The sequence below is a fragment of the Chrysochloris asiatica genome, unplaced genomic scaffold, assembly GCF_000296735.1.
Source record: "Chrysochloris asiatica unplaced genomic scaffold, ChrAsi1.0 scaffold00369, whole genome shotgun sequence".
Classification (NCBI taxonomy): domain Eukaryota; kingdom Metazoa; phylum Chordata; class Mammalia; order Afrosoricida; family Chrysochloridae; genus Chrysochloris; species Chrysochloris asiatica.
The window spans coordinates 439,394-466,692 of NW_006408887.1; the positions used below are offsets into that span (position 1 = coordinate 439,394).

Consider the following 27,299-nt stretch of genomic DNA (forward strand, 5'->3'; position numbering starts at 1 on the left):
GAATGTTTTGATTACACCATCGTATTTGATTGACAGCTTTGCTGGGTAGGGGATTCTTGTGTGGCAGTTTTTTTCTTTCAGGGTTTTATATATCTCTTCCCATTGCCTTCTTGCCTTCATGGTTTCTGTTGAGAAATCCAAGCTTAATCTGATTTGCTTGCCTTTGTTGCTTATAAATTTTTAAGACCATAGTTGCTATTCATAAAAATAGGGTATAGAGCATTGTTTTTTGAGTTATTTTTGTTGTAGTAAGTGCCATCAAATCAGTTCTGATTCATAGCAACCCTAGGTTTGAACTACTGGCCTTGTGGTCAGCATTCCAGTGCTTAACCTATAGTACCACACCAGGACTCCTTGTGAACTATATGAGTGTGTTAACTTTAATTTTGATTATTTTTCAGTTCTAGAATTTCCTTTGAGTGATTTGGGAAAAGGGTAACAAAACTCAAGTGGACAGCTTCCCAAATCATTGAGGCTTTGCCACAAGTTTACAGGCCTGCTGCCTCGTGGAAAACAAAAGTTTTAAAATGGATCAAGCATTTCAAGGGAGTAGAGAGGTCTGGAACACTTCAAAGATGGGCAAAGAGAGAGAAGACCATCAATCTTGACAAATAAAAAGGAACTATGGCTAAAATCCAGAAGCTGGTGAAGGAAGACTAAAGAATTACCACTGATGCCATAGCTCGTGATTGGGATCTCACACAGAATTTCCCGTGAACAGCTTGGCTGAAATAGGTGCCAAAAGCATTGTACAATCAGCTAGCTCAAACAGCTTATCTTTCCATCAGCTCTTTAAGCAAAAATAAAGCTAATTAAGACAATTGTGTGAAACAAATCATAACCAGGGGCTAGTCTTGAATTTACCAATACAATCCAGAGAGCAGGGTCCAATCAAAGCAGTGTCTTCTGAGGGGATTTGCTAAGTAAGCTAACTTCAAGACAGAGAAGCCAGTTTGGAAGGCTATGGTGATTTTTTTTGTAAATCCAAGGGGGGTAACTTTTGATAGATTTTCTTGAAGGACATAGGACAATGGCAGGGGGTGGGTATTATGACAAAGCTTTTAAAAATTGAAATTGCATTGGTGAGAAAAAAGTCAAGAAAATCATGCTAAGGATTTTTTTCCATTTATATGTTGAACCAGGACATATCTGTCTTTAAAGCAGTTATGTGGCCAAGTGGATGGCATGCACAGATTCACTCAGGCCTAGGTTGCACAACACTCCTGGAATTGAAAGTAGGGGACATTTGTTCCCTAAAGAAAATTCAGAGTGCTGCATATGAAAAACCAAAAATATTCATGATAATGAGAAAGGTGACTGACTCAAATTTTGAATAAGAGAGATAATTACTGATACAAGGAAATGGACAGAGGCAATCATATGAATAGAGGAGAACTGTGCCCAAAGGCACAGAGGGAAACAGACTGCTCAGAAGGTAATGGAAATGATGAGGTGGAACATTGTTGTTGTTGTTGTTGTTAAGTGCCATTGAGCGTCTGTTCTGACCCATTATGTTGTTAAGTGTTGTCGAGTCAGTTCTGACTCATAGCAACCCTGTATAGGGTTTCTGAGGAGCGGCTGGTGAGCTTGAATCACTGACCTTGTTGTTCAAAACCTACCTTCCAGTCCAGTGCATTAACCCGCAGTGCTATCCCAGAACTGTCCTTACCCGTAGTGACTCTGTATAGGGTTTCCAACGAGTGGCTGGTGAACTTGAAACACCGACTTTGTGGTTCAAGCTAACCTTGCAGTTCAAGCCGCCGACCTTGCAGTTCAAGCCGACTTTGCAGTTCAGTACATTAACCCATAGCACCACACCAGGACTCCTCCAAGGGGTCAAAGTTATGTAAACCTCTTAGACATAATGAAAAACCTTGAGGAAATGAGTCAGTAGGCCTGGGGCTCAGGACCATAGTCTTGGAGTACACCGAGGTCAACTGGCATCCTACTTTGGTGAGTCCACAAAGACATCCTACTTTGGTAAGTAGTGACTGGATTCTTAAAACTCTAGATCAGGTGCATCTCTTGGTCTCTCCCTGTCCGGAGGAAAGAAGAGTGAAGATACTGAAGACAGATGGAAACAATTAGTCTGATGGACTAATGGACCACAAAAACATCAGCCTCTATGACCAGAAAAACCAGTGGTGCCCAACTACCACTACCAACTGCTTTCAGAAGGGTCACATAGAAGGATTTGGATAGAGTGGGAGAAACTGTGGAATAAAACACAAAATCATGAAAAGACTAGGCTTTCTGGTCACATAGAGACTGGTGAAACCCCTGAGACTGTGCCCCTAGTCTGAACTGAACTCACTCCCATGGATCAATTTTCAGTCAAACAGTGAGACAGTTCTATAAGGAAACAGTAACACTAGGGAAGTATGCAAACCTTAGAATAATCACCCATTTGAGATTTTTTTTAAAAAGGCAGCATTTACTCAAGGACAAAGTTTAGAAGGGCTAGGAAAGAAATGAATGGAAATAGAAAACACAGGGAGGAGGTGGGATCAGTGATGTTATATTGTAGGGATTGCAGTTAATGAGATGAAATGTATATGTGCTTATTGTCCAGTTCCTATTGAATGGAAAACTGATCTCTGTAAACCTGCACCCAATTCATGATAAAAAGTTAAAATAGAAAGAAAAGGTCATGGAAAGAGATCAAAACAGATAGCATAAGAAATTGTTGTTGCCCTTTCTCTGATCAGAGTGTATGCATGCACACACACATACATGCATATAGTATGTGTGCTTAATTATAAGACAATGTAATGAAAACATCTATCTCAAATGACTTTCAGCAAATATATAAGGAAGAAATAGTACTAATCATACCCAGTCTTCCAGAGAAGAGAAAAAGAAGACTCTCCAGTTTATTTTATGAAACTTCATGTTGTTAAGTGCCTCCAAGTCAGTTCTGACGCATAACGACCCTGTATAGGGCATCTGAGGAGCATTTGAACCACCAACCTTGTGATTGGTAGTCCTATAGCGTTACTGAAACAAGCTTAATGAAAACCTGACAAGGACATTACAAGAGCGAGATGACAGGTCTGTCCAATCAGTACGTGTAAAAATCCTTAACAAAATAGTATCGTTTTGAACCCAATGATATATTAAACAGATAAAACAAATTACTAAATTGCATTGATTTCACAAGTGAAAGGTTGGTTTAATTTATGATCATTTCAAAAAGTGGATAAGAACATTTGATAAAATCCATTCAGCATTCATGTCTAAAAATAAGAACATAGAAGTAAAGAAGAGTGTCTTTAATCTGATTGTTGTGGTTGTTAAATGCCATTGAGTCAGTTCCAACCCATAGCGACCCTGTATAGGGTTTCCAAGGAGTGACTGGTGAGCTAGAACTGTCAACCTTGTGGTTCAAACCGACTTTACAGTCCAACGCATTAGCCCACAGTGCCACACCAGGGCTCTTCTGATAAAGAATATCTATCTTTAAAATCACAAATGTCTTTAGTGGTGAGATGAACATTTTCTTTTTGAGACTTGGAACAGATAAGGATGCCAATTAGCACCTTTTTATTTTCAATATTCCACTGGAGAGTCTTTTGTTGGGGGGAAGGGGACGGAGATGAATGAAGTGGAGGAGAGGGAGAGAAGTGAAAGAAGAAAGAAATAGTGAAAGGTAAAATAGTAGGAATAGTAGTGAGGACAGAAGCCCAGGCCCCACCTTATGTAATTAAGTTTGAATTCCCAAGGATGGGCCCCAGGCATCACCATTGTTTGCAGCTCTCCATTCATCTCCACACAAAATTCTCTAAAGGAAATTGTCACCTTGTTTGAATTGGTACCAACTTAAGGTAGGCTTTCTTCTGTATCTGCTCCAATATTAACTTGTCCTTAAATGGAAATAAATGTGTAATTCATGTCATGTAGTAGACACTCAGATTGAATTGCTGTCCTGATTTCTCAATATAATTCCAGTTTAGTGTTATATAAATGGGATGTTCATTTTAACATTACAACATTTTGTCTGTGTGGTTTTTATTTTTATCGTGGTTTTTAATATAACTTGTTTCACTGGAGGTTTATGCTTTTACATTTTTCTATTTTATTGTAAATAGGTATAATAGAACATTTGTCAAGTCAACATTTTTTACATGTAGAATTCATTGATATTGGTAATGTTCATCATGTTGTAACTATGATTGTCTACATCTAAATTATTCCACAAAAATTGACAGAAGCTCAGGGCCATCTAAACATAGACTCTGCTTTTCTCTGGCTCCTGTTGTTGTGGTTGTTAGGTGCCGTCAAGTCAGTTCCCACTCATAGTGACCCAATGCAAAGCCTAACAAAATACTGACCATCCTTTTCAGCTCTTTGCATCATCATTTCTTCCATTTGCTTTAGCTTCTCTACGCCCCAAACAAGTTTCAGAGTATCTTCTGCTATTCATCTTTGTCTTTTCTTCTTTTTCTGTCTTTTAGTGACCATTTGCTTTCCTCATGTCTGATGTTCTTGATGTCATCACATAACTCTTCTGGTTTTCAGTCATTAGTGTGTAATGCATCAAATCTGTTCTTGAGATAGTCTCTGAATGCAGGTTATATTTGGGATGTTGTGAAGTAATTTAAATTTTCTTCAGCCTGACCTTGCATATAAAAAAAATTATGTTCCAAGCAGGGCTCTGGTATACAGGGATTGAGACATGGTTGGAATGGGAAAGAGGGGGGAAATAATGTTAAGATGCTTGGCTGTCTTTTGAATCTTGCTTTCCCTGGCATACCATTATAAAATAGACACTTGATGGGAAAGGAATAGCCAGAAATATCACCATAGAAAGCATTTAAGTCTGTCTTCTGCCTATAACTGGTTGGAATACCTAAAATGGGGCTACAATGTGCCCAGTGAAGGAGGCTTCCTGCAGAGCCACTGCATTACATAAGACCATAAGTGGAATCCTGAACCACATCCAGAATCTTCTGAGGTGGGAAATTTCCACTTGAAAGGACAAACAGACCAGCCTGGAGTGGCTAGAAGAACAGAAGACACATCTTGTAAGAAAGACAGACAGGAAAAATGCAAAACAATATAGGCAGTCCGACAGATTACTACAAGAACAAGCAAATTGCTCACCCAGGAGACATCAAGGCAAGTGGTTGGGTCCCCTCAGGGCAAACACCCTTCTAAGACTAAGACTCAATAGGAATACACGCTCTGATTGGTGACCACGTTTGTCACCGATAAGGGGAAGTGAGGGACAAACAGCAATGAAGTTGAGAGCTAAGCCCTACAACGTTCAATAGACTTCTGTGAATCTGGGTGGAGACCTGGTTGGCCAAGTGTGGCAAGACCTGGGGACTCTTGGCCCCAGAGTCAGTGACATAGCCACAGAGGACTAGAGTGGGGAGTGAAGCATCCAACTGATAAGAAGAGAGGGCATATGCATAAGAACACCCACACTTGTAGACTGGATGATCAGAGCAGAACTAGAAGAAGACAGAAGAGGAGAAAAAGAGTAATCTGATACAATTTGATGAACTTGACCTACACCTATGGATGCAGTAGCTCAAAAGAGGGAGTGAATCTTTATAGCGAGGATCATTCCCACCCCCTCCATACACAGAGTAGACAGGGATGGGCAACTTGGACATTGGCTATCCAAAATGGGAGGGCCTACAAAGGCAAGAAGTGACTGGCTAACAAGCTTTCAAGAGGGAGCCTAGGTCCAGACGGCATGGAGGAAGGTAGAATCTCCACTGAGTGGTATCCATTCTGTATGGGCAGGGTTGATGAAAGGAGATGCAGATAGATCTCTTATGATACAATAGTAAATAGTTATTATCAGGACTGATTGTGAGGGTTGGAAATGTAAAGGTAGATGTTTGGTAGCAAAAGGAGGGGAGTGATTGACTTTGCTGTCTAGGAGCAGAGGTCCCTGGGACCATCAAGGGAGAAGAGCAGAGAGAGGGACCCTACCCAGAGAATCAGTGATGCCAGAGATGGAGGCATAGACGATGATGTGGAGAGATGGAGTGGCTGGGGACTTTAGACCCAGAGAGAGAGCGGGGCTGTGTGCTGACGACCAGGGGTGCAGGCTTGTAGTGTATATCCTTTGGTTGGCTGATGATGCATGGAGGGGCTTGTAACCATGGCAATGAAACGATATACAATAGGATGAATGTAAAGCTAATGTTCTCCCATGTAATCTATCACATAATTCACAATAAAACATTTTTAAAAATTTTTTTTAATTTTAAATGATGTTCCACAGTTGGCCCCTGTTCTTATTTTGGCTGATTATATTGAGCTTCTTCAGCTTCTCTTCCCACAGGTATAATCAGCTTGATTCCTGTGTTGTGTATTATATCTTGTGAGGTACATGTGTATGGTGGTTATATACCATGGAGTCAGTTCTGATTCATAGTGACCCTGGATAGGGTTTCCACAGCTATAAATCCTTGTTGTTGTTAAGTGCCGTCGAGTCAGTTCCGACCCATAGCGACCCTGTACAGGGTTTCCGAGGGTGTAAATCTTTACGGGAGTAGAAAGCCTCATCTTTCTCCCGCGGAGTGGCTGGTAGTTTCGAACCGCTAACCTTAAGGTTCGCAGCCCGATTCGTAACCACTACGCTACCAGAGCTCCTTACAGAGATAGAAAGCCTCATCTTTATTCCACAGAACGAGGAGTAGTTTCAAACTGTTGAGCTTGCAATTAGTAGCCCAACTAATAACCCACTGTGCTACCAAAGGTTTTCTTCCCACAGATGTAGTCAGTTTAATTCCTTGTGTATTCATTCCATCTGGTGAGGTCCACATTGTATAGTCACTGTTTTTGTTGTCCAAAAAAAAAAGGTATTTGCAATGAATAAATTGTTGGTCTTGCAAAATACTGTCGTGTAATCTCCAGTATAATTTCTATCATCAAGGCCTTATTTTCCAACTACTGATCCTTTCTTTTTGTTTCCAGCTTTCACATTCCAATCACCAGTAATGACAGATTCATCTTAATTGCATGTTTGAGCTACTCGTCTGTCACTTTGTCATACTGCGGTGGCTTGTGTGTTGCTGTGGTGCTGGAATCTATGCCACCGGTATTTTAAATACCAGCAGATGACAGATTTCAGTGGAGCTTCCAGACTAAGACACTAAGAACAAGGAGAGGCAGGCCATTTATGAATGGTTAGCCATTGAAAACCTTATGAATAACAATATAACATTGTCAAATATAGTACCAGAAGATGAGCCCCTCAGGTTGGAAGACACTCAAAAAAGAGCTATGTCTTCAAAGTGAAATTGACCTTAATGATGTGAAGGAAGCAAAAGCTTTTAGGATCTTCATTTGCTAATTTGGCACATTTCAAAATAAGAAGAAACAATGCAAATATCCATTAGTAATTGGAATGTGAAATATAAGAAATATGAATATAATATAATAAATTAGAAGTTGTCAAAAATGAAAGGGGATGCATAAAGATCAATATTGTAAGCATTAGTGATCTGAAATGGACTGGTATTTACCATTTAGAATCAGACAATCATATGGTTTACCATGCCAAGTATGGTAACTTGAATTTACTGGATATGACTTTTCTATCAAATATCTTCTTAATTCCCACCAAGAGATTTGGTTGTTGTTGATGATGTTATGTGCCGTGGGACCATGCAATAAGGTAGTCAGAACTCTAAGGCTGGGATTGGTTAGTTTTGCCCTCCAGCTAGGTATAAAAGCAGTCATCTCAAAAGCAGAGATGGAAGATCCCTGGACCATCAAGAAGAAAGAGCAAGAGTGGAGCCTGAGATCCCTACCTAGAAAAGTGGCGATGTCAGAGGCAGTGGCATAGAGAGACAGAGCAGCTGTGGACAGCACTAAGCTGATGGACTGAGGTAGAGGCCAAGGGACCACATGGCTGAAAGACTGAAGACAAGAGTGATGCTTACCTGCAGTATGACAAATAAGAGGCATTCCTGACTGGAGAACTGCTGCACCCTGAGTTGGTTTTGATCTTGAAATACACTCTGTTCAGTTCCCTAATAAACCCCAATCATTGTGAGCATTGTTATGAGTTCTGTGTGTGGCCATTGCAGTAGATTATCAAACCCAAATATGAAGCAGAGAGTGCTGGGGTAGAGGGGGAGTGATTGGTGTCAGAATAGAATAAAGAAGATTGTAGGGTGGAAGCATGTCTGACTTTGCTTTATAGGAATCGGCCTTGGGCTTATTTTGAATTTGGTTCTCTTTCCCCCTTGTGAAGCCAGGAAAGTCAGACACAGTGTCCACATGGTTTTTGCATCAAGAATGCAAAATTGAAGCAGAATGGTGTGGCTTTCATCATCAAAAAGAGCTTTTCACAATCTTTGTCTTGAAGTACAATGCTATGTCAGGATAATATCCATAGATATTGTGGAAAGCGGCTAGAAGTATTTTATTGTGTAATGTAAACTACATTCCCCTAATGACTAGTGGGAGTCCTGGTGTGGCACTGTGGGTTAATGCACAGACTGCAAAGCCATTTGAACTGCTAGGTTGGCAGTTCAAGCTCACCAGCTGCTCCTTGGAAACCCTATACAGGGTCGCTATGGGTCGGAATCGACTCGACGACACTTAAGAACAACAAACGACTAATGTGGTGCTGTGGGCTAATGCATCAAACTGCAAAGTTGTTTGAAATGCAAGGTCAGTGTAGCTCACCAGCTACTCCTTGGAAACCCTATACAGGGTCACTATGGGTCGGAATTGACTCAACCGCACTTAATAACAACAACAACAACAAATGACTAGTGGGAGCCCTGGTGTGGCACTGTGGGTTAATGCACAGACTGCAAAGCCATTTGAACTGCAAGGTCGGTGGTTCAAGCTCACCAGCTGCTCCTTGGAAAGCCTATACAGGGTCACTATGGGTCGGAATCGGCTTGACAGCACTTAACAACAACGACTAGTGGGAAGATCAGCAATTCAAATTTACAAGTCGCTCCTAGGAAACCCTATACTGGGTAGCTATGAGTCAGAACCAACTTGATGGCATTTAATAACAACAACCATGGCTAATGGAGTCCTGGTGTGACACTGTATATAAACACTGGACTGCTAACTTCAAGGTCGGCAGTTCAAACCTACCTACTGTTCTTTGGAAACCCTGTACAATATAGAGGGTCACTATGAGTCTGAGCGGACTCAACAGCACTTAACATCAACAACAATGACTAATGAGGTTGAGCACCTTCGCAAATGCTCTTTGGCCATTTGTATATCTCTTTTAGAGCTATGTGTATTCAAACCATTTACCCATTGTGTGATGGGGTAGTTTGTCTTTTTCTTGTTGAGTTTTGTATGTTCTTCATATATTCTGGACATTAAAACTATGTTAGATATATGGTTCCCAAATATTTTCTCTTATTAGTTATCTTTTCACATTCTGGTAATGTCCTTTGATACACAAAAATTTTTAAATTTGACAAAACTCAATTTATCTCTTTTTTCTTACTACTTTTGGTGTCATTTCTAGGAATCCATTGTCAAAAACAAGGTCATAAAGATTTACACCTGTGTTTCCTTATAAGGTTTTTTGTTTTAGTTCTTACGTTTAGGTCATTTATTCATTTTGAATTGATTTTTGTATGTGGTTGAAGGTATGAGTCCAACTTCCTTCTTGGCATGTGGAAATCCAGTTGTCTCAGTACTGTTAATTTAAAAAACTTTCTTTTCCATTGGATGGCACCCTTGCCAAAAATCAATTGACCACAGATACATGGATTTGTGTCTGGACTTTCAATTCTATTCCATTATCTATATGCATATATATGTTGTATCTATAGATTACTTTGTATAGTATTGACATCTTAATAATATTAATTAATATTGCAGCATTACCTACAGTAGGCAGAAGGTAGACACTGTCCAAATGTCCATCAACAAATGAATGGATACACAAAATGTGGTATTTTGTTCAGTGGAATCATATCCAGTCCTAAAGAGAAAGGAATTCTTTTTTTTTTTTTGAGAAAGGAATTCTTGATACATGTTTAGAACATGTATAAACTTTGAAGATACAATGCTGAATTTAGTAAGTCAGAGACAAAAGAACTCTGCATGATCCCACTTATATGAAATATACAGAATAGGCAAATGTACAGAGACAAACATTTATTAGTTGTTACCATGGACTGAGGGAAAGGGAAATTAGAGAGATATTGCCTCTGGGGTTCTGAGTTTCTGTTTGGGACTGTGTTAGTGAAAGCATTAGACTGATGCCCTGCTAGAAATTAAAATAGAAATTTATTGGAGGCATAGAATCATTTTGAAGTGGGGAGACATTACAGCCAGCCATGTAAGATGTACAATGTTCCAAATTGCAGGGACTGAGGGATGGACACAAAAGTAAGCGGTTTTTTTGCAGAAAGGAGTTATGCTTGCCAGCACTTAGGAGGGAAAGAAAACGTGGAAAAAGTTTAAAAGGTTTGTTAAACTACAAGCTTAAGCATGTCAGTAAGCTCATTTCATGTATTCTAAGATTGTTAAATCTCAAGGGTTGTTGAACAAAGCATTTTGTCAGGGGTTGATTTTCTGTCGTGGCTCTGTGGACTAATGCATCAGGCTGCACACTCGTTTGAAATGCAGGGTTGGTGGTTCAAGCTTACCAGGTGCTCCTTGGAAACCCTATACAGTGTCGCTATGGGTCGGAATTGACTCGACAGCACTTCACAACAACAACAATTTTCTGTTACAATTTCATTCTGTCTCCTTATCCCCAGGACTCAGCCTACCTTGTTATCATTGTGTGTCAGAGAGTCGGTTCTGACTCACAGGTACCCTGTATAAAGTTTCCTAGGCTGTCAATTTTTACAGGAGGTTTACAGTCTTATCTTTCTCCCATGGAGCATCTGGTGGATTCAAATTGCTGACCTTATGGTTATCAGCCCAATTCGTAATCCACTATGCTACTAGCACCCATTCAGTCTACCTTAGTTACAGACTTACAAAGGGCTAATAGTGGAAAAACCTTAGTGACTGAAATATGGGAGTCGGGACATGAACTAAGACTTGATATATACCTATCTTAACTGCAACATTATATACAGGCTCTAGCCTCCTTAAGAATTCCTGGTGTGGCGCTGTGGGATAAAGCACTGGGCAGCAAGGTCAATTTGAACCACAAGGTAGAAAGTTGAAACTCACCAGGCACTCCTCAGAAGCCCTATACAGGATCGCTTTGAGTCAGAACTGACTCGAGGGCACTTAACAACAAGAACCATCTTATTAAACACTTATCTGTTCTGTCTCCTATCCTCCTGCTGACCTAGGTGCCTTCCCTGGGGCCAGCTGCACAGAATACAACAGGCAGCAAGCAATTCTTTATCCAGATTAGAAGTCTTGATCTGTGCCCTTTCTTTGGTTTTTAAGCACTAAAACTGTGACAAAAAGAGTGGAGTACTTCTTTGTTGTTGTTATTGTTGCTGTTCGGTGCCACCGAGTTGGTTCCAATTCAGCGACCTTATACACAACAGGACAAAACACTGGCCAGTCCTACACCAGCCTCATAACAATACCAGTTGTTATGCTCAAGCCCATTGCTGCTGCCACTGAGCCAACCCGTTTCGTTGGGAGTCTTCCTACTTTTTGCTGACCTTCCACTTTACCAAGCATGATGTCCTTCTCCAGGGACTGGTCCCTCCTGATAATATGTCCAAAGTATGAGAGACAAAATCTCACCATCTAGCTTCTAAGGAGCATTCTGGCTGTATTCTACCAACACATTTGTGTGCTCTTCTTCTCCAACACCATAACTCAAATGCATCAATTTACAATTATCCTAACTCACTGTCCAACTTCCGTATGAAGCTATTGAAAATACCATGGCTTGAATCAGGTGCACCTTAGTCCTAAAACTGACATCTTTGCTTTTGAACACTTTAAAGAGGTCTTGTGAAGCAGATTTGCCGAATGCAATACATCATTTGATTTCTTGACTGCTGCTTCCATGAGTGTTGATAGTTGATCCAAGAAGAATGACGTCTTCAATAGCTTCAATCTTTTCTCCATTTATCATAATGTTTATTGGTCCAGTGTTGAGAATTTTTGTTTTCTTTACATTGAAGTGCAACCCATACAAAAGGCTGTGGTCTTTGATCTTCATCAGTAAATGTTTCAAGTCCTCTTCACTTTCAGCAAGCAAGGTTGTATCATCTGCATATTGCAGGTTGTTAATGATTCTTCCTCCAGTCCTGGTGCCACCTTTTTCTTCATATAATCCAGTTTCTCAGATTAATTGCTCAGATTGAATACGTATGGTGAAAGAATACAACGCTGTCACACAACTTTCCTGATTTTAAAGCATTCAGTGTTCCTTTGTTCTGTTCAAATGACTGCCTCTTGGTCTATTTACAGGTTCCTCATGAGCACAATTACTTAATACCAGAATACTCATGTTCTGCAATGTTGTCCAAAGCTTGTTGTGATCCATGCAGTTGAGGGTCTTTGTATAGTCAATAAAGCACAGGTAAACATCTTTCTGGTATTCTCTGCTTTCAGCCAAGATCCATCTGATGTCAGCAATGATATTCCTCATTCCACATCCTCATTTGTATCTGGCTTGAACCTTTGGCAGTTCCCTGTCAATATTGCATGCACTTTTTCATTATTTTTCACAAAACTGTACTTGTATGTGATATTAGTGCTATTGTCCAATGATTTGCACATTCCATTTGGTCACCTTGCTTTGGAATGGGCACAAATATGGATCTCTTCCAAATTTCTTGGCATAGATGCATGAATGTTTTCAGTGCTTTATTGGTTTGCTGAAATATTTCAATTTGTATATTCCATCAATTCCAGAGCCTTGTTTTGGCATTCATGGGCTTGTTTTAATTTTCCTCAACTTCAGACTGAACTTACATATGAGCAATTAATTAATGGTCTCTTCCACAGTGTGCCTTGTTTTGACTAATGATATTGAGTGTTTCCACTCTCTCTTTCCACTGATCCAGTCAATTTGATATCTGTGTATTCTATTTGGTGAGGTCCATGTTGTTTTAAAAAACGTATTTGCAATGAATAAGTCATTAGTCTTGCAAGATTCTATCATGTGATTTCCAGCATCATTTCTATCACCAAGATTATATTTTTCATTCCAATCACTAGTAACTATCAATATATCTCGATTGCATGTTTTTATCAATTTCAAACTGAAGAATTTGGTAGAATTCTTCCATTTCATCATCACTGACTTGTGTGTTTGGTGCTTGCATTTGAATAATAGTGCTATTAACTGGTCTTCCTTGTAGGCATATGGATATTATCCTATCACAGACAACATAGGCTAGATCTTGAAATGTTCTTTTTGATCTTGAGTGTGACACCATTCTTTTTCGGTTTGTCATTGACAGCATAGTAAACCTTGTGATTGTCAGATTGAAAATGGTCAATACCAGTTCATTTCAGCTCACCAGTGCCTAGGATATCAATGTGTATGTGTTCTGTTTCATTTTTGGCAACTTTAAATTTCCTAGATTCAACATTCTATGTCCTGTTTATTAATAGATATTTTCAGCTGTTTCTTCTCATTTTGAGTTGTGCTCCATCAGCAAATCAAGGTCCTGAAAGCTTTACTCCATTTGCATCATCACGATCAAGTCAACTTTGAGGATGCAGCTCTGACCCAGTCGTATTTTGAGTGCCTTCCAACCTAAGGGGCTTATGTTCTGGCACTATATCTGACAATATTCTGGTGCTCTTCCTTATGTTCCAATATTCCGTATACGGACTATTTAGTCGTTCTTTCCAGCCTCATAGGCCACTCCATCTGGCCCCAGTTGAGCTGAGGACTGTGCCCCCAGATACCATCCTAACCCTGGGCTGAGTAGCCCTGACCTATCCACTGATTTCTGCCTTGTGAGAGTCTCTGCTGGGCCAGTGCTCCCACACTCCAGCCTTTTCTGCACAGGACATAGGTACAAACCAAACCCAGTGCCACTGAATTGATTCCAACTCAAATTGACTCCATGGGGTTCTCACTGCTGTAAATCCTTAGAAATAGACTGTCACATCTTTCTCCTTGGGAGTGGCTTGTGGTTTTGAACTGCTGACTTGCTTGGTTAGCAGCCGAGCACTTTCATCACTGTGAACATCAAGCAAATTAGTCAGAAATCCCATGTGTCCCACTGCTATTCATAAGGTTTCCAGTGGCTAAATATTCAAAAGTAGTCTTCCTCTCCTTCCTAGTCTCCTCATCTGGAAGCTCAGCTGAAACCTGTCTACCATGGGTGACCTTTCTGCTGTTTAAAATACCAGTGGCATAGCTTCCAGCATCACAGCAACACACAAGCCATCATAGTATAAGAAGCTGACAGACGGGTGGTGAATTGTTACTTTAGAAAAGCAAAAATTTAAATCTTAATTTAATTAAAAAAGGAATTTTCCATTTGGGTCTGAAATCTCTCAGTTCAGATATGCCGGTAATCTTGACTTTTGGTTTAAATGGCAAGGGCTGTGTTATATATGTATTTTTTTATCACAATTGAAAACTATTTTTACAAACTAAGGCTCAAAAACCAAATGAGTTTGGAAATCACCACATCTCCTTTCATCCTCTTAGATATTCACTGTCCAAATGAGAACAGTAGAGACTGAAATGTCCTTATTTCCTGTTTAATTGTTTGCTTTTCAAATTTATTTGCCAGCCTTGATAGGATGCCAGTGTTTCATGCATCTAAATTTACCAAAGGGTGTGTGTCTGAACCACTGGAATGCCTTGCTAACTCCTTGGGACAGGAGTTTATACAACTCACTGCTTAAACTGATTCATTTAATTTTTACATTATTATTATTTGTTGTTGTTGTTGCATGGACTGGTGGACAGTAGGTACATAGTAGACAAAAGCCATGTTGTTTACTTTTTTGCTTTTTACCATGGTTTGGGTAAAAGCTTACAGAGCAAATTGGTTTTGTGTTCAACAATTCATGCACATTTTGATGTATAACATTGATTTCCATCTCCACCATGTAACAGCACTGCTGCTTCCCCTTTTCTCCCTGTGTTTGCAGTTTCCTTTCAGCCTTCTTTTCTATCCCTTCCTGCCTCCTGAGCTTTATCCTAGTGCACATGCTGCCTTTGTCATCTCCTGTGGTTAGCTGGTCACCTCTTAGGCTTGTCTGTTGTTTGGCTAAAAGTTGAGCTATGGGAATGAGTTTGGCTCCAGGCTTGAAAGAGTTTCTTAGGACCATACCGTGGAAGTCCCACCAGTCTCATTCTGACCAGTAAATCTGATCTTTTTTATGATTTTGAGTTTTATTCCACATGTTTCTCCCTCTCTTTCCAGGACCTTCTATTGTGATCCCTTTCAAGGTGGTCAGCAATAGTAGCTGGGCACCATCTAGTTCTGGTGTCAAGGTTGTGGAGGCTGAGGTTCGAGTGACCCATTAGCCCTATGGACTTATTGTTTCTGTGTTTCTTTGGGTTTCTTCACTCTTCTTTGCTCTGGGCCAATACTTGCACCTTACATGGCCACCCACACGCTTTTTCAGACTCTAGTCAAAGAACCATGGTTTTATGGGACTTACTATGTAGTGCTGAAGACAGAAAGATAGGTGTACACAGGTCACAAGTAATATCTGCAGGTTAAGTATTACAAGAAAATAAAAGAGGTTGGCAGGGTATGATGGCACTGGTTCAGCCAAAGGGGATAATATTGAAACAGGGCCCTGTAGGTGCGATGAAAGGACCACTCAAAGAGCCACGGAAAACATTAGGGAAAGTGTTAGAGCTCGTGCTGAGACCTGAATAGGAACAAACTTTGAGTGTTAGACAAACAGAGGAAAGACAAGTGTTCTGGGGCCGAGACCAGATCATAAAAGGCATCCCTTTGACCAAAATGGGGATGATACCCAGAGAAGGATGATATAGATGTATGTTTCTCTTTCTTCTAGATACAATTCCCTGTGTAGACCAGCTGTCCTCAAAGGAGCCTCCTGGCCTCCTTGCTGGCCCACAGCTTCTGAACCATGCTGGCCTCAGTGACCCCCCCAGCAGGGTACTAGCCCCTTTGGTACCATCCTCCTTGCCCATGACTGACCCTCCTCAAGGCACAGTGGTACCAGCAGCCACCACCCTGCCAGAGCCAGCAATAGAGACTGCTACCCAGACAAGGAGTGCCGGAACCTCTCAGGAGCCAGGCAGAGAGTGTGAGCTACCCTCAACTCTCGTGGAGACTCTGGATAACCAGTGTGCTGCACAGCCCCTTGGCCTTGGCCAACATCTGGGAGAGTCAGCCTCAGCCTTGGAAGCCAGTGCTCAGGGGGAGCACCAGCCAACCCTGGTGTCTGAACCCAGCCCCCCTAGCCTGGCCACCTCCCAGCTCCCCAGTCCCCCATTAGGGCCCGCTGCTCCCACCCAGCCCCTTGCAGTCCTGGAGTCTGATGGAGAAGGGCCACCCCTCAGGGTGGGTTTTGTGGACAACACCATAAAGAGCCTGGATGAGAAACTACGTACCCTGCTCTACCAGGAGCACATCCCCACGTCCTCTGCCTCAGCGGGAACCCCAGTGGAGCTGGGTGACAGAGACTTCACCATGGAGACTCCATCATCAGCTCCAGCTGATGTGCCCCCAGGGCCTGCCCTGCTTCCCCAGCCTATGGTGAGTGGTACAGCCCCAGGCCTGCATTGCTGTCTCTGGTGGGTCTGGCCACCTGCACACATTTGCATCAAAGGCCAGTTGTAAGGCTATGTAGTCCGGGATGTGTATTCTACTCCTTGTGGTTAAGTCCCTAAAGGGGTAAGGGTCTGCAAAGTGGAAGCCAGCCTTCAGAGATAGGGAGAAGAAAAGCGTACACATTTTAGCACTGGTGATATTAACAAGTGAGACTCATTGTTTTCTTTTCCTGTTGCTTCCTGAAGTTGGAAAAGTCAGAAATGGTGGCTGGACAAGTTGGTGTGCTGGAGCAGTCTTCTCTAGTACCAGGTAATCAAAGCAAGATCCATGGTCTTGCCTGGGTAGGTTCACAGGGAGGCCGCCAGCCTTTACCGCAGCCCCTGTAGTGTGCAGCACCGCCTTCTTGAAAGGTGGCAGTAGTCAGCATGACTCTTAATTAGAACCCACTGAGTTCTAGAATAAACTGAAAGTTCACGCTAATGAATTAATTCCAGTGAATTAATAAGAGCCCTAAAAAAGCATTTGGTATGCTATCTGGTGCTGTGTCTTGGCCCTCCCAGACTTCCTAAAGAATGTGATTTCTAACCATTCCTTCCCCTGCACTTCCTTAGCAAGGCTTCAAAATACCAGGGTTCAGAGATATTTTAGAGACAGTGGGACTGAGGGTTCTAACATCTAGAAGAAGTTGCAGTGGGCTGCGGCCATCTGAGAGGATTCTAAAAGCAGGACTTCTGTTGGTTTTCATTTCATTATCTGAATACCCCATGTCTGCAACTTATAGGAACTGGTCCGATCTTTTAAGGTGTGGAGTTCCTTTTCAGGCTAGAGTTTCTTGGGAGATTGATAAGAGTTAGCATCCCAAGGGCGCCTATAGGCACACCTCGTTTGGTGTGCCTTAGCAGTGAGCTGCAGGTGCCTGGGGTTAGGCTGCACTCACAGAGCAAGAATCTGTCTGTTGCCTCCACATCCAGATGTTCCACTCGGAGAGGGCCTAGGGGATGCACCCAGAGCTGGTCCATACTTGAGAACCAGGAGCTGGTTTAACCTAAAGACATGAGTGTTTGGAGAACCAAAGCAGAAATGCCTTGAGAGGGTAAAAAGGAGAGACTGTCTGAGGGCCACTTTGAGCCTGCACTATGCTATGCTGGCCTTCCTGTGTAAGGAAAACAAGTGTCAGAGAGGTTTAGTAACTTGCAGATAAATGAGCCACTCCACAATACACACCTCAGAAGGTAGGCCTCAAACAGGCAGCACTAAGGAGATGGATTCTAGTTTGGAAATGTAAACCCTGCTGGTGGGCAGAACAGTCTAGAAATAGAAGGGTGCAGTTGGAAGAAAGGAATCAAGCATTGTCCATAGGTTTATTGTGGGGTACACTACAGAGACTGGACTGAGTCTCCCTGGGAATCTGGTTTGAGGCTAAAGTTCCCTCACAAGTCCCCAGTAGGATTGGTCCAGCAGGCTTGCCTCCAGCGGAGACTTCAGACAACCCTCCTAGTCTTCTAGGCAGCTCCATCCGTTGAGTTGAGCTGAGCTAAGGGCTGTGCCCCAGATTCCATCCTAACCCTGGACTGAGCAGCCCTGGCCTGTCCACTAGTTTCTGCCTTGTGAGGGTCTCAGCTGGGCCAGTGCTCCCACACTCCAGCTCTTTCTGCTTCTTGCTCATTCTGCGTTGGATCAAAGGTAAAAACCAAACCCATTACCAATGAATTGATTTCAACTCAAAGTGCCTCCATAGCTTCCCAAGACTGTACATCTTTCCAGACATAGACACCCATACCTTTCTCCCATCGAGTGGCTGGTGGTTTCAATCTGCTGACTTTTTGGTTAGTAGGCAAGCACTTTAAGTACTGTGGGCACTGAGCAAGCTAGTCAGAAATCCCATATCATATCCCCATATGCTGCAAATGGTTAATGCATTCAGCTGCTCAACAATAGGTTGGTGGTTTGAGACCACCCAAAGTCACCTCAGAAGAAAGACCTGACGATCTACTTCCAAAAACTCAGCCATTAAAAACCCTATGGTGCACAGTTCTACTGTAACAAACATGGAGTTGCTGTGAGCTGATTCATGGCCCCCACTCTCTAGATGAGAAAACAGAGGCAGCCACAAATTCTACAATGAGATCCTTCTCCAAAGGCCACAAGTCTGAGACATTGTGCGAGGCCATAGCCTCGCAGCCCTGCCCACCAGCATGCTGACATCCCATTCTGGTTGTCTCTGCCTTGTTTCCTGACATCCCTGAGTAATAATGTTCTTGGTCTTCATGTCTAGAGCCATCATCTCTCAGCAGCACTTTGGGCCCTGGTGGATGGGCAGTGACTGACCTAGCCACTGCAGTCAGCCCCCTGCAGGTAAGACACACTCTCGGCAGAGACCTGGGACTTGATCACTTGGGCTTGTTTTCCCCTAATGCTCACACTGAATCTTTTCCTTCCCAACTTGCTCCCAAGGATACTACAGCTTTGGTAGTCCCCACACATTTGGAATCCACAGGCTGGGCTGACGGGTCCCCCAGGGAGACCATAGCTGAGCCCATGCAGCACTCCACGGGGACACTGGATACAGAGGGTAAGGTTGGCCTCCCTCAGACACACAGCTCCCTGGACTCAGCCTCCCCAAGAAATCAACCAGGGCATCAGAACAGCAGCTCGCCAGCCAAAACTGTGGGCCGCTTTTCGGTGGTCAGCATGCAGGATGAGTGGACCCTGGCCTCACCCCACAGCCTACGCTACTCAGCCCCACCTGATGTCTACCTGGACATGCTGCCCACCAGTCCTGAGGTGAAGCTGGCAGTCCGGCGTGTGCAGACGGCCTCTTCCATTGAGGTCGGTGCCGGTGAACCTGTATCCAGTGACTCTGGAGAAGAGAGCCCACGGAGGAGGCCCCCGGTGCAGAAGCAGGCCTCCCTGCCCAGCAGCAGCAGTGTGGCCAGTGATTTTGTCAAGAAGGCCACTGCCTTCTTGCATCGGTCCTCAAGGACAGGATCACTGGGTCCAGACATGCCCAGCCGGTCCAGCATCAAGGTCCCCACCATCAGCATTACCTCCTTCCACTCCCAGTCATCCTACATCAGCAGCGACAATGACTCAGAGTTCGAGGATCCTGACATAAAGAAGGAGCTGCAGAGTCTGCGAGAGAAGTATGTGTAAGGGCAGGGCTGCAACCTGGCTGCGGATGTGGTTGGGGCGGCATGATGTCAGGGAGGTGTGGCATAGAGCCCAGCCCAAGCAAGTCCTTTCCAGTAAAGCTACAGGATGAGGGCTGCAGGGGCAGTCCCCAGGCTGATTTGGGAATTCCGTACTCAGAGTCCCCTTGAGCCTGGCTGGCTTCTCCTTTCCTTCTGCCTATCTCTCGGTGGGGCATCACTCTTGTCCTCACTACTCCTCCCTGCCAGACCTACTCCTTTCCTTTACTACCCTCTGCTGTAAAGTCTAAACAGTATCTCTGAGTGTTTACCTTCCACACATCATATCTTTATCCCTCCCTCACCATGGTTCAGGGGCTGGAAAGGTACAGACACCCCGGAGCTTTCTTTAGATGCAGGAGGCAATACTGAGGTATGGTGGGTTCTCAACTCACCAGTGAGAGAAGAGCCGGTATCCTTCAGAATAGAGTGATTTTGACTTGGGTGTCCTTTGAATGGGCTAAGAAATCGACACAAGTAGAAGGTACTAACTAGTTCCTACCTTGTCCTTTCTAGCATGTGGCTGGAATCAAACTTGCTCCCATGTATTGGCTGATTCTTTGAAGTAGATTGCCAGCCCTTTCTTTGTAGTTCATCTTAGTCCAGAAGTTCTGCTGAAATCTGTTCAGCATCCTAACAACACAAAAGCCTCCAGTGACAGACAGGTGGTGGTGGTGGCTGCACATGAGGTGCATTAGCCTAGAACCAAACCTGGGTCTCCTGTGTGGAAGCCAAGAATTCTGTTAGTGAGCCACTGCTGCTCTGTGGTCTCCCACTACTCCTCTAATATGGATGTCTAAGTGTTCCCACCTGTCCCAGTGCTGCCAAGCTTTAGACACCAAGGAAGACAAGAAGGGAAAGCTGGGCATGCATGTTGGCTGGTCTCAGAGATGCTCAGAAGGGCCTGGTGTGGTTGGGCAGGAGAATCTGTGGGACATCCATGATGAGCTGAGGTGAGAGTGCTACCAAGTGCTCTGAACACAGCTTCCTACTCTCCTGCTATGGCCTTCATGTAGGCTTGTCTCATGGGGGTGGGGAATCTCATCCAGCATAGCAGGAGCAGGTTTGAGCACTGGGCCAGGGCCATGCTGACAGCTGTGAGGAGAGGGAGGGTGCACAAGAGGCTGGTTGTGAGAAAATAGGTACCAGAGGATAAGAGTCTGTAGCCTACATGAGGGTGGGTGTATGGTCTGCACACCTGGGATCCCTGGTGACAGAGGGCCTAGAGGTGAAAAAGACTGACTCCAAGAAGGCACCTGAAAGGAAGACCAAGTAGCCTGTCTGGACTCAGCAACAAGAGGAAGTAGAAGGCCAACATAAGCAGGCTCAGGAGAGCTGTGCAGCCCATGAAAGGGCAACCACTGAGAAGGGGATGGGGGAACATTTTGAACCCAAACCCCGGGAACTTGGTTACATCCAGTGGGACATGTTTAGTGATTCTCAAGCTTCCACATGCAACTGAAACTGCCAGAGACTGGACCATTCAAGTGCAGATTACCAGACTCCCACCCTAGAGCTTCTTTTTCAGGAGGAGGGTGTTTCTCCCATGCTACCAGGGCATTTGGTTCAGTCCCTTGTTTTGAGATGCACCTCTGTAGATGGCTGGACATTGTGCCCTGAGAGCAAGTCAGGGAGATGCTCCGGAAGTGCATGTGCCATTGCAGTCAGGCTCCTTAACACTGTTGCCAAGGGAGGTTGGGAGGAAGCAACTAAGTGGCTTTGGAGAGCACATATATTATTAAGTAGTGATCTGCCCTGATGTTATTCTGAATCAAATGCTCCCTCTGGTGATTGATCATGTTTCTACCAGCACACATGCTTGAAATTCTTCACTTCTTTCCAAAAGCTCATCAGATGCAGCGGTGCTTTGCTGGATTTCCCTGACATTTGCAGAGTGCAAAACACAAGATTTTTTTTTTTTTAATAGCTAAAGTAAATCATTTTTCTAAAACAAATCTAGCAAATGTTGATCCAGATTTTTTTCCTTGTGTCTAGCTATGGAAACACCTGCTGTCTTAGTCTTAAAAGAGGAGGAGCTGAATCCATGTGAGGCTGGGAGCTGCATGGTCATGTGATCTCAGCTACCCACACAGCCCTTCTCATCCCTAGCCACCTGAGGCTAGGTCAACAGATACCTGCCACAAACTCAGAGATCCACACAACTCTGCACTGCAGACACAGCCCCCAGCTGTCCTCTTTAGATCTGATAACTCTCACTGGAATGAGATACAGAGCTCATAGGAAACACCATACCTGCTGTAACCATTTTAATATAATAGAAAAGGATGCAACTGAAGATACGCATAAGGCAAGGGCCAGGAGCTTACCCTCCCAAGAACAGATGTTCACTCTCCCCAAGGAAACTCTTCAGCCAGGAAATACTCCATGACAGCTCTCTGGAACAGAATGTATGCTGCTAGCTAGTACAAGTCTTAAACAGTTTTTCTGCCAGCCAGGACAACTCACTCTGCTCTGTCCTCCAAGCTCTTCATTGATGCAGCTCTCAGTTTTGTTTTGTCTCTGTACAATGCTGCTCTCCCTTGCACAGCGCTTAACCAGGTCTGGGAGGCTTTCCAGCACAAGGTTTCTGTGCCCAGAATGGTGGTATCCCTCTGAACTCTCATCCACTTGGAAGCCTCTTCAGAGCCTGTGTTTTAGGGCTTTTACAAGCCAGTCCTTTGGCTCCTTTGTCATTACTAAGGGCTCTTTGTTAGTTACATAGTGGGGGCTCCCTACCCAAATCTGACAACCATCGGGGCAGTCAACAAAGGTGTTGGTCCGACTGGCAAAAAAAGATAAACAAGAACAAAGACCACATAGGAGAATGCACATGTCATACCGCTGTTACTGTCTGGGGCCTTTATTGCAGGCATGAATATAAACGTGACATCTTCCATTCCTTCCCCATTAAAAAGCAGTGGTGGTTTGATCTTTGTTACTGAGTAGAATTAGTCAATGACAAATGGACAAATACTGTATTTGGCCACTATTGTAAAAAGTTAAGAAAAGAGTTCACACTTAAAGAAACATTCTTTTATGGTTACCAGGGATAAGACAGAAGGGTAAGTTATGGGCAGAAAAATACATATAAATAATTCTACTTCATGTTGTTGTTGTTATTGTTAAGTGCTACTGAATCAGTTCTGACTCATAGCGACCCTGTATAGGGTTTCCAAGGAGCGGCTGGTGAGTTTGAACCACCAGCCTTGCAGTTCAAACCAGCCTTGAGGTCCAGTGCTTATCCTATGATGCCATACCTTATAGGGTTGTAAAAATAACAAAACAACAGAAACAATGGCAGTGGGTTCGGTTCTGCATATCTGCATGTTAGGGGCTCTACTCTGTACCGTGTTGTATGCACCTGTTTGGTATCAGGGTACTGAAAGCTGCCCAGATGTAGCACATATGAAGAAGCGATTAGACTGGGGATAGGCTGCTAGCCTCTCCTCTCACTCCTCCCTCCTGACTTACAACAGGTTTTTATGGAAGGGCTGGCTCGTGGTTGTAAAGGATGGCTGGGAAGCCTGCCTTCCTCCCTCTCTCTTCCCTTCCTCCTCCAGGCACCTGAAAGAGATCTCAGAGCTACAGACCCAGCAGAAGCAGGAGATTGAGGCCCTGTACCGCCGCTTGGGCAAGCCCCTGCCCCACAACGTGGGCTTTTTCCACACAGCACCCCCTACTGGCCGTCGGAGGAAAGCCAGCAAGGGCAAACTGAAGGCGGGGAAGCTGCTCAGCCCCCTGGTACAGCAGCTCAAGGTCGTGGCATCCAGCACAGGTTGGCAGAGGCTCCTCCTGTCTGTCCTGAGGGACAGAGATGGGTAGAAATATTGCTGGGAATCGGGTTGAGGGACCCCGATGAGGCTGGGAGGTCAGGCTCAGGGAGGCTGTGACATCCTCCAGGCCCTGAAAAAGGGTTTGAGATTTCTTCTTCCTAAATCTCATTAACTTAGAGCTGAGAAAGACATTGCCAGGGTAAGCCAGGGCCTCTTGTCCTCCATGTGGAGAGGGAAGATTGGAAGAGGCGGGGCTTTTCAGAGTCTGGCGCTAGGCATTGAGAGGCCCCCAGGCTACCAATCCAATCTCATGCTTGGTTTTTGCTGAGCTGAGGGTCTCAGGGCCCCCTGCTGCTCACTACAGCCTGGCACAACACAGTACAGACCTGGCCCTCTGTTCTTGTTTCTAATCATCTGTGGAGCTGTGGTGGGAGGAGTAGGAGTGAGGACCCTTGGCTCTGTGAGCGATGCCATCCTATCAGTAGTAAGTGCTCTGGGCTTGCCTCTCAGCTGCAGGAACTGCACACCTTGCACTGTGCACTGCTGTTCCTTCTCTGCTGGCCACAGCTCCAGAGCTCTCTAGTGACACTTGAGCACAGGAGTCCAAACCCTCAGTGGTGTGCAGAGCCCTCCTCTCTGTGTTGCTGGGGACATACATAAGTGTTGTGACCTCAGTGTCCATCCTGAAATTAATGGGGTGGCACAAGAAGGACATGCATGGGTTTGTCCTTAGCTGTGCACTTGAAATCACAGGAATTTTTTTACCTCATATTTGTGACTGATGAAAACTGTGGTCACTTTTCTGACTTCCCAATGCTCCAATACAGAGGCCATGGCTGCATCCAGGGAACATGGAATCCCACAGGCCAGAGAACTTCCCCAAGGTCACCCAGCAAGCAGCAGGGAGACACTGCGCACCTGCCATCGGTGCCTCATCAGGCCTGTCACCCTCTCTCCCCGCCCAGGTCATTTATCAGACTGCAGCAGAGGTCCTCCTGCTGAGGACCCCGCCCCAGGGGGAGCAGGGTCTGCTGCAGAAAGCCCAGCGGCGCCCCCGGCTCCAGACCCGTGTGGCAAGGCAGTCCACACCCAGCAGCCCTGCTCTGTGAGAGCTTCCTTGTCTTCCGACATCTGCTCCGGCTTAGCCAGTGACGGAGGTGGAGCGCATGGCCAAGGTGATTCCCAGCTTTCCACTCTCAAGCATGTGCTAGCCCAGGGCTTTGGTGGTGTCCCCAGGAGCACGCCAGTGTGTAGAGGACAGAGCTGCAGCAAGTCTGCTGAGTGGCCGCTTTAAAAAAAACACACACTAGTTTTGAATGCAAAGAATGGAATTGCCCAGCCATCAGCCACTCTTGTTGCAAGTGGCTCTAAGGGAGACTGTGCTTGGCTAGCATGATCCTAGGGGAGCCACCAGGACCCGAGGTGCAGCCGAATGACCAGGAGAGGAGTCAGCCAGGGGAGTCAGATGGGGCACCTCTGTCCATTTTGCTGCGACGGTTCACCCACCCTGCCCATTCCCTGCTCGGAGCCAGCATGGTGCTAAACACCTGGGCCTTCTGCTCAGGAAGGTGGCTTGGAGAAGGGCCAGGCTCTTGGGCAGGACGTTATCCTTGAGATGGAAACGCTCTCTCTTCAGCACTGCCATGGATGTGAGCAGCTGCTTGATAAAGTGCTCACCCACTCTCTTCACCACCTCTATCAAAAGAAACCTTGGTGATTCTCATGAAGGTCCCACCCCTCACCTCTGGGAGCTTACTTCTCTTCTGCTCCTACCGTTGCCTCCTTTCCATTACATGGTCAGTGGCGTTGGTCCTCTGGGCTGGGCTAGGTGCGGCCATGGTGTTAAGTAACACAGCTGATGTGACTGGTGGTGTGGTAGGACATAGTCACAGTGACTTGTACTTGATAAGTGTCTCTTTGTTTTCTTCCCTTTATATTCATTTGCAGGCTGGACGGTTTCCCACCAAACGTCTGAGAGAGTGGCCTATAAATCTAGTAGCAAACCTCGTGCCCGATTCCTCAGTGGACCTGTGTCTTTGTCCATCTGTCTGTATTTGTTCTTTTGTATTTTATCACCTACTGTCCCTTGGTTTCTCCCCCTTTTCTATCTTCATTGGTACCTTTGATGCGTTTGGCAGGTGCCTTCCCCTCCTTCCTCCCATTGAGCTCACCCATCACTATCAAATGAAACAGCCCAAGCCTCTTCCTTTGGATGACAGCATCCTTTCTGTCCTCAGAAGGCTCGTGCACATGTTTCTACTTGTGCCTGGGCACCACAGCATGTGTAGACGCCCTTGCCTCTTGGTGGGGGCACCCCATCTCTCAGACATTCCGGGGCCCTCTGTATTTTGTCACTCATTTATTTAGTTTTTTTTTTTTTTTTTTTTTTTTAATGTCGGACGTAGTTTTTTCTGTTCCAATTGTGGCACATACTCATGTCCACCGTCCCCAGTTCCAGCGACAACAAAAAGACAACCCCAACCGTCTCTAGACGCATGGTGTTTTTCACACATGTTTGGACTATGAAGACATGCATGTAGCAAGCCGATACAATTCTAGAAGGTCACTGGAGGGTATAACTTCTGTACCAGGGCTGTATGACAACAACCTACAGTACTGTGTCTCCCCACTGCCCCACTCCCTGCATGTGGAAATGCTGAGAAGACGGTGCTCCAGCTAGGATGCCCCACGCCTGCTTGTCCTTCCATAGGAGATCTGACCACCCATTTGTGCTCTTGGTTGCCTTCTGCTTTCTTATTCTTTGGAGAACTCAACCCTAAAAGATGTGATTGACAACCTAGACACACGGCTCTTCTTCCCGATGTGTGCCAGCCCTCTTCCCCTCCCTAACGTCTTCCAGCTGGAGCACTTCACTCAGTGTATTTTCCTGTGACCTCATGTGACCTCAGAGATGAAGTCAATTAAGCAGTTCCTCAGACCTCTTATAAACACACCTCCCACCTTCTCCAGATACTGTGGAGCGCCCTAGTGCCCTGTGCTCCGTAGGACTGTCCCTGCTTGCAGCCACTCCCAACTGCAGCTCTCCCATAGCCCTCAGAACGATTGGCAAAAGAATCCAAAATTGTAGCATTTTCAGGTTTTTACTTTTTAACGGAAAAATTAAGCTTTTTAACCATCAAATGGACATGCTGGTTTGGGGCGCATGGCTTTTTGCTTGTACAATAAAGATACATTGTCCTTGTGGGGACCTAGAGGCCACGTCTACTGCAGACACCCCTACGTTAAGTGTGCATTCACACCCACCTGGCCACCCCATTCGAATCCACATGACTCATCATCCTCCAGGCTGGACAGATCAGAGGCACAAGGGCCACTTAGAAATGCTTTAAGAAGCCCCAGCATCTCCATGTTTAGACAAGTGGCTTGTGACCCACTGAATAGGGTGTCCAGGTTGGCAGCTTTGGGTTGGCAGCTTAGCTGAGTGATGGGACGGGATGGAGAGCCTCTCGGGAGCCAATTCTTTGGAAGCCCTTCTGCACCAACCTGGCACTTTTCTTCCCCTCTCAGTGGCTGTGGGTTGTAGCTCTCCTTGGTATGGTCACAGGTCTCAGGGGCTTTAGGACCTTTTGGCATCTCCAGAGTGGATGGGGCCTGCTGGGTGCCTCCTAGGCCTCTGAAGAAGCAAAGCAGGGCAGATGGTGGTGTCCCCAGGAACTCTGGCTAAAAGCCCTAGTAGAGAGGGAGTGATGTATGGCTGAGATTGTCCT

General features: G+C 44.7%; 1 protein-coding gene across 1 annotated transcript in view; it reads left to right on the forward strand.

Annotated features, from left to right (window-relative positions):
• WNK2 (WNK lysine deficient protein kinase 2) overlaps window positions 1-27,299 on the forward strand; it is a 203,883-nt gene that overhangs the window by 155,312 nt on the left and 21,272 nt on the right. The window contains exons 19-23 of the mRNA XM_006876247.1: window positions 15,889-16,595; window positions 19,065-19,753; window positions 23,359-23,573; window positions 24,537-24,746; window positions 25,519-25,617. Coding sequence (XP_006876309.1) covers window positions 15,889-16,595; window positions 19,065-19,753; window positions 23,359-23,573; window positions 24,537-24,746; window positions 25,519-25,617 — 1,920 coding nt within the window. The remainder of the gene's footprint in view (window positions 1-15,888; window positions 16,596-19,064; window positions 19,754-23,358; window positions 23,574-24,536; window positions 24,747-25,518; window positions 25,618-27,299) is intronic.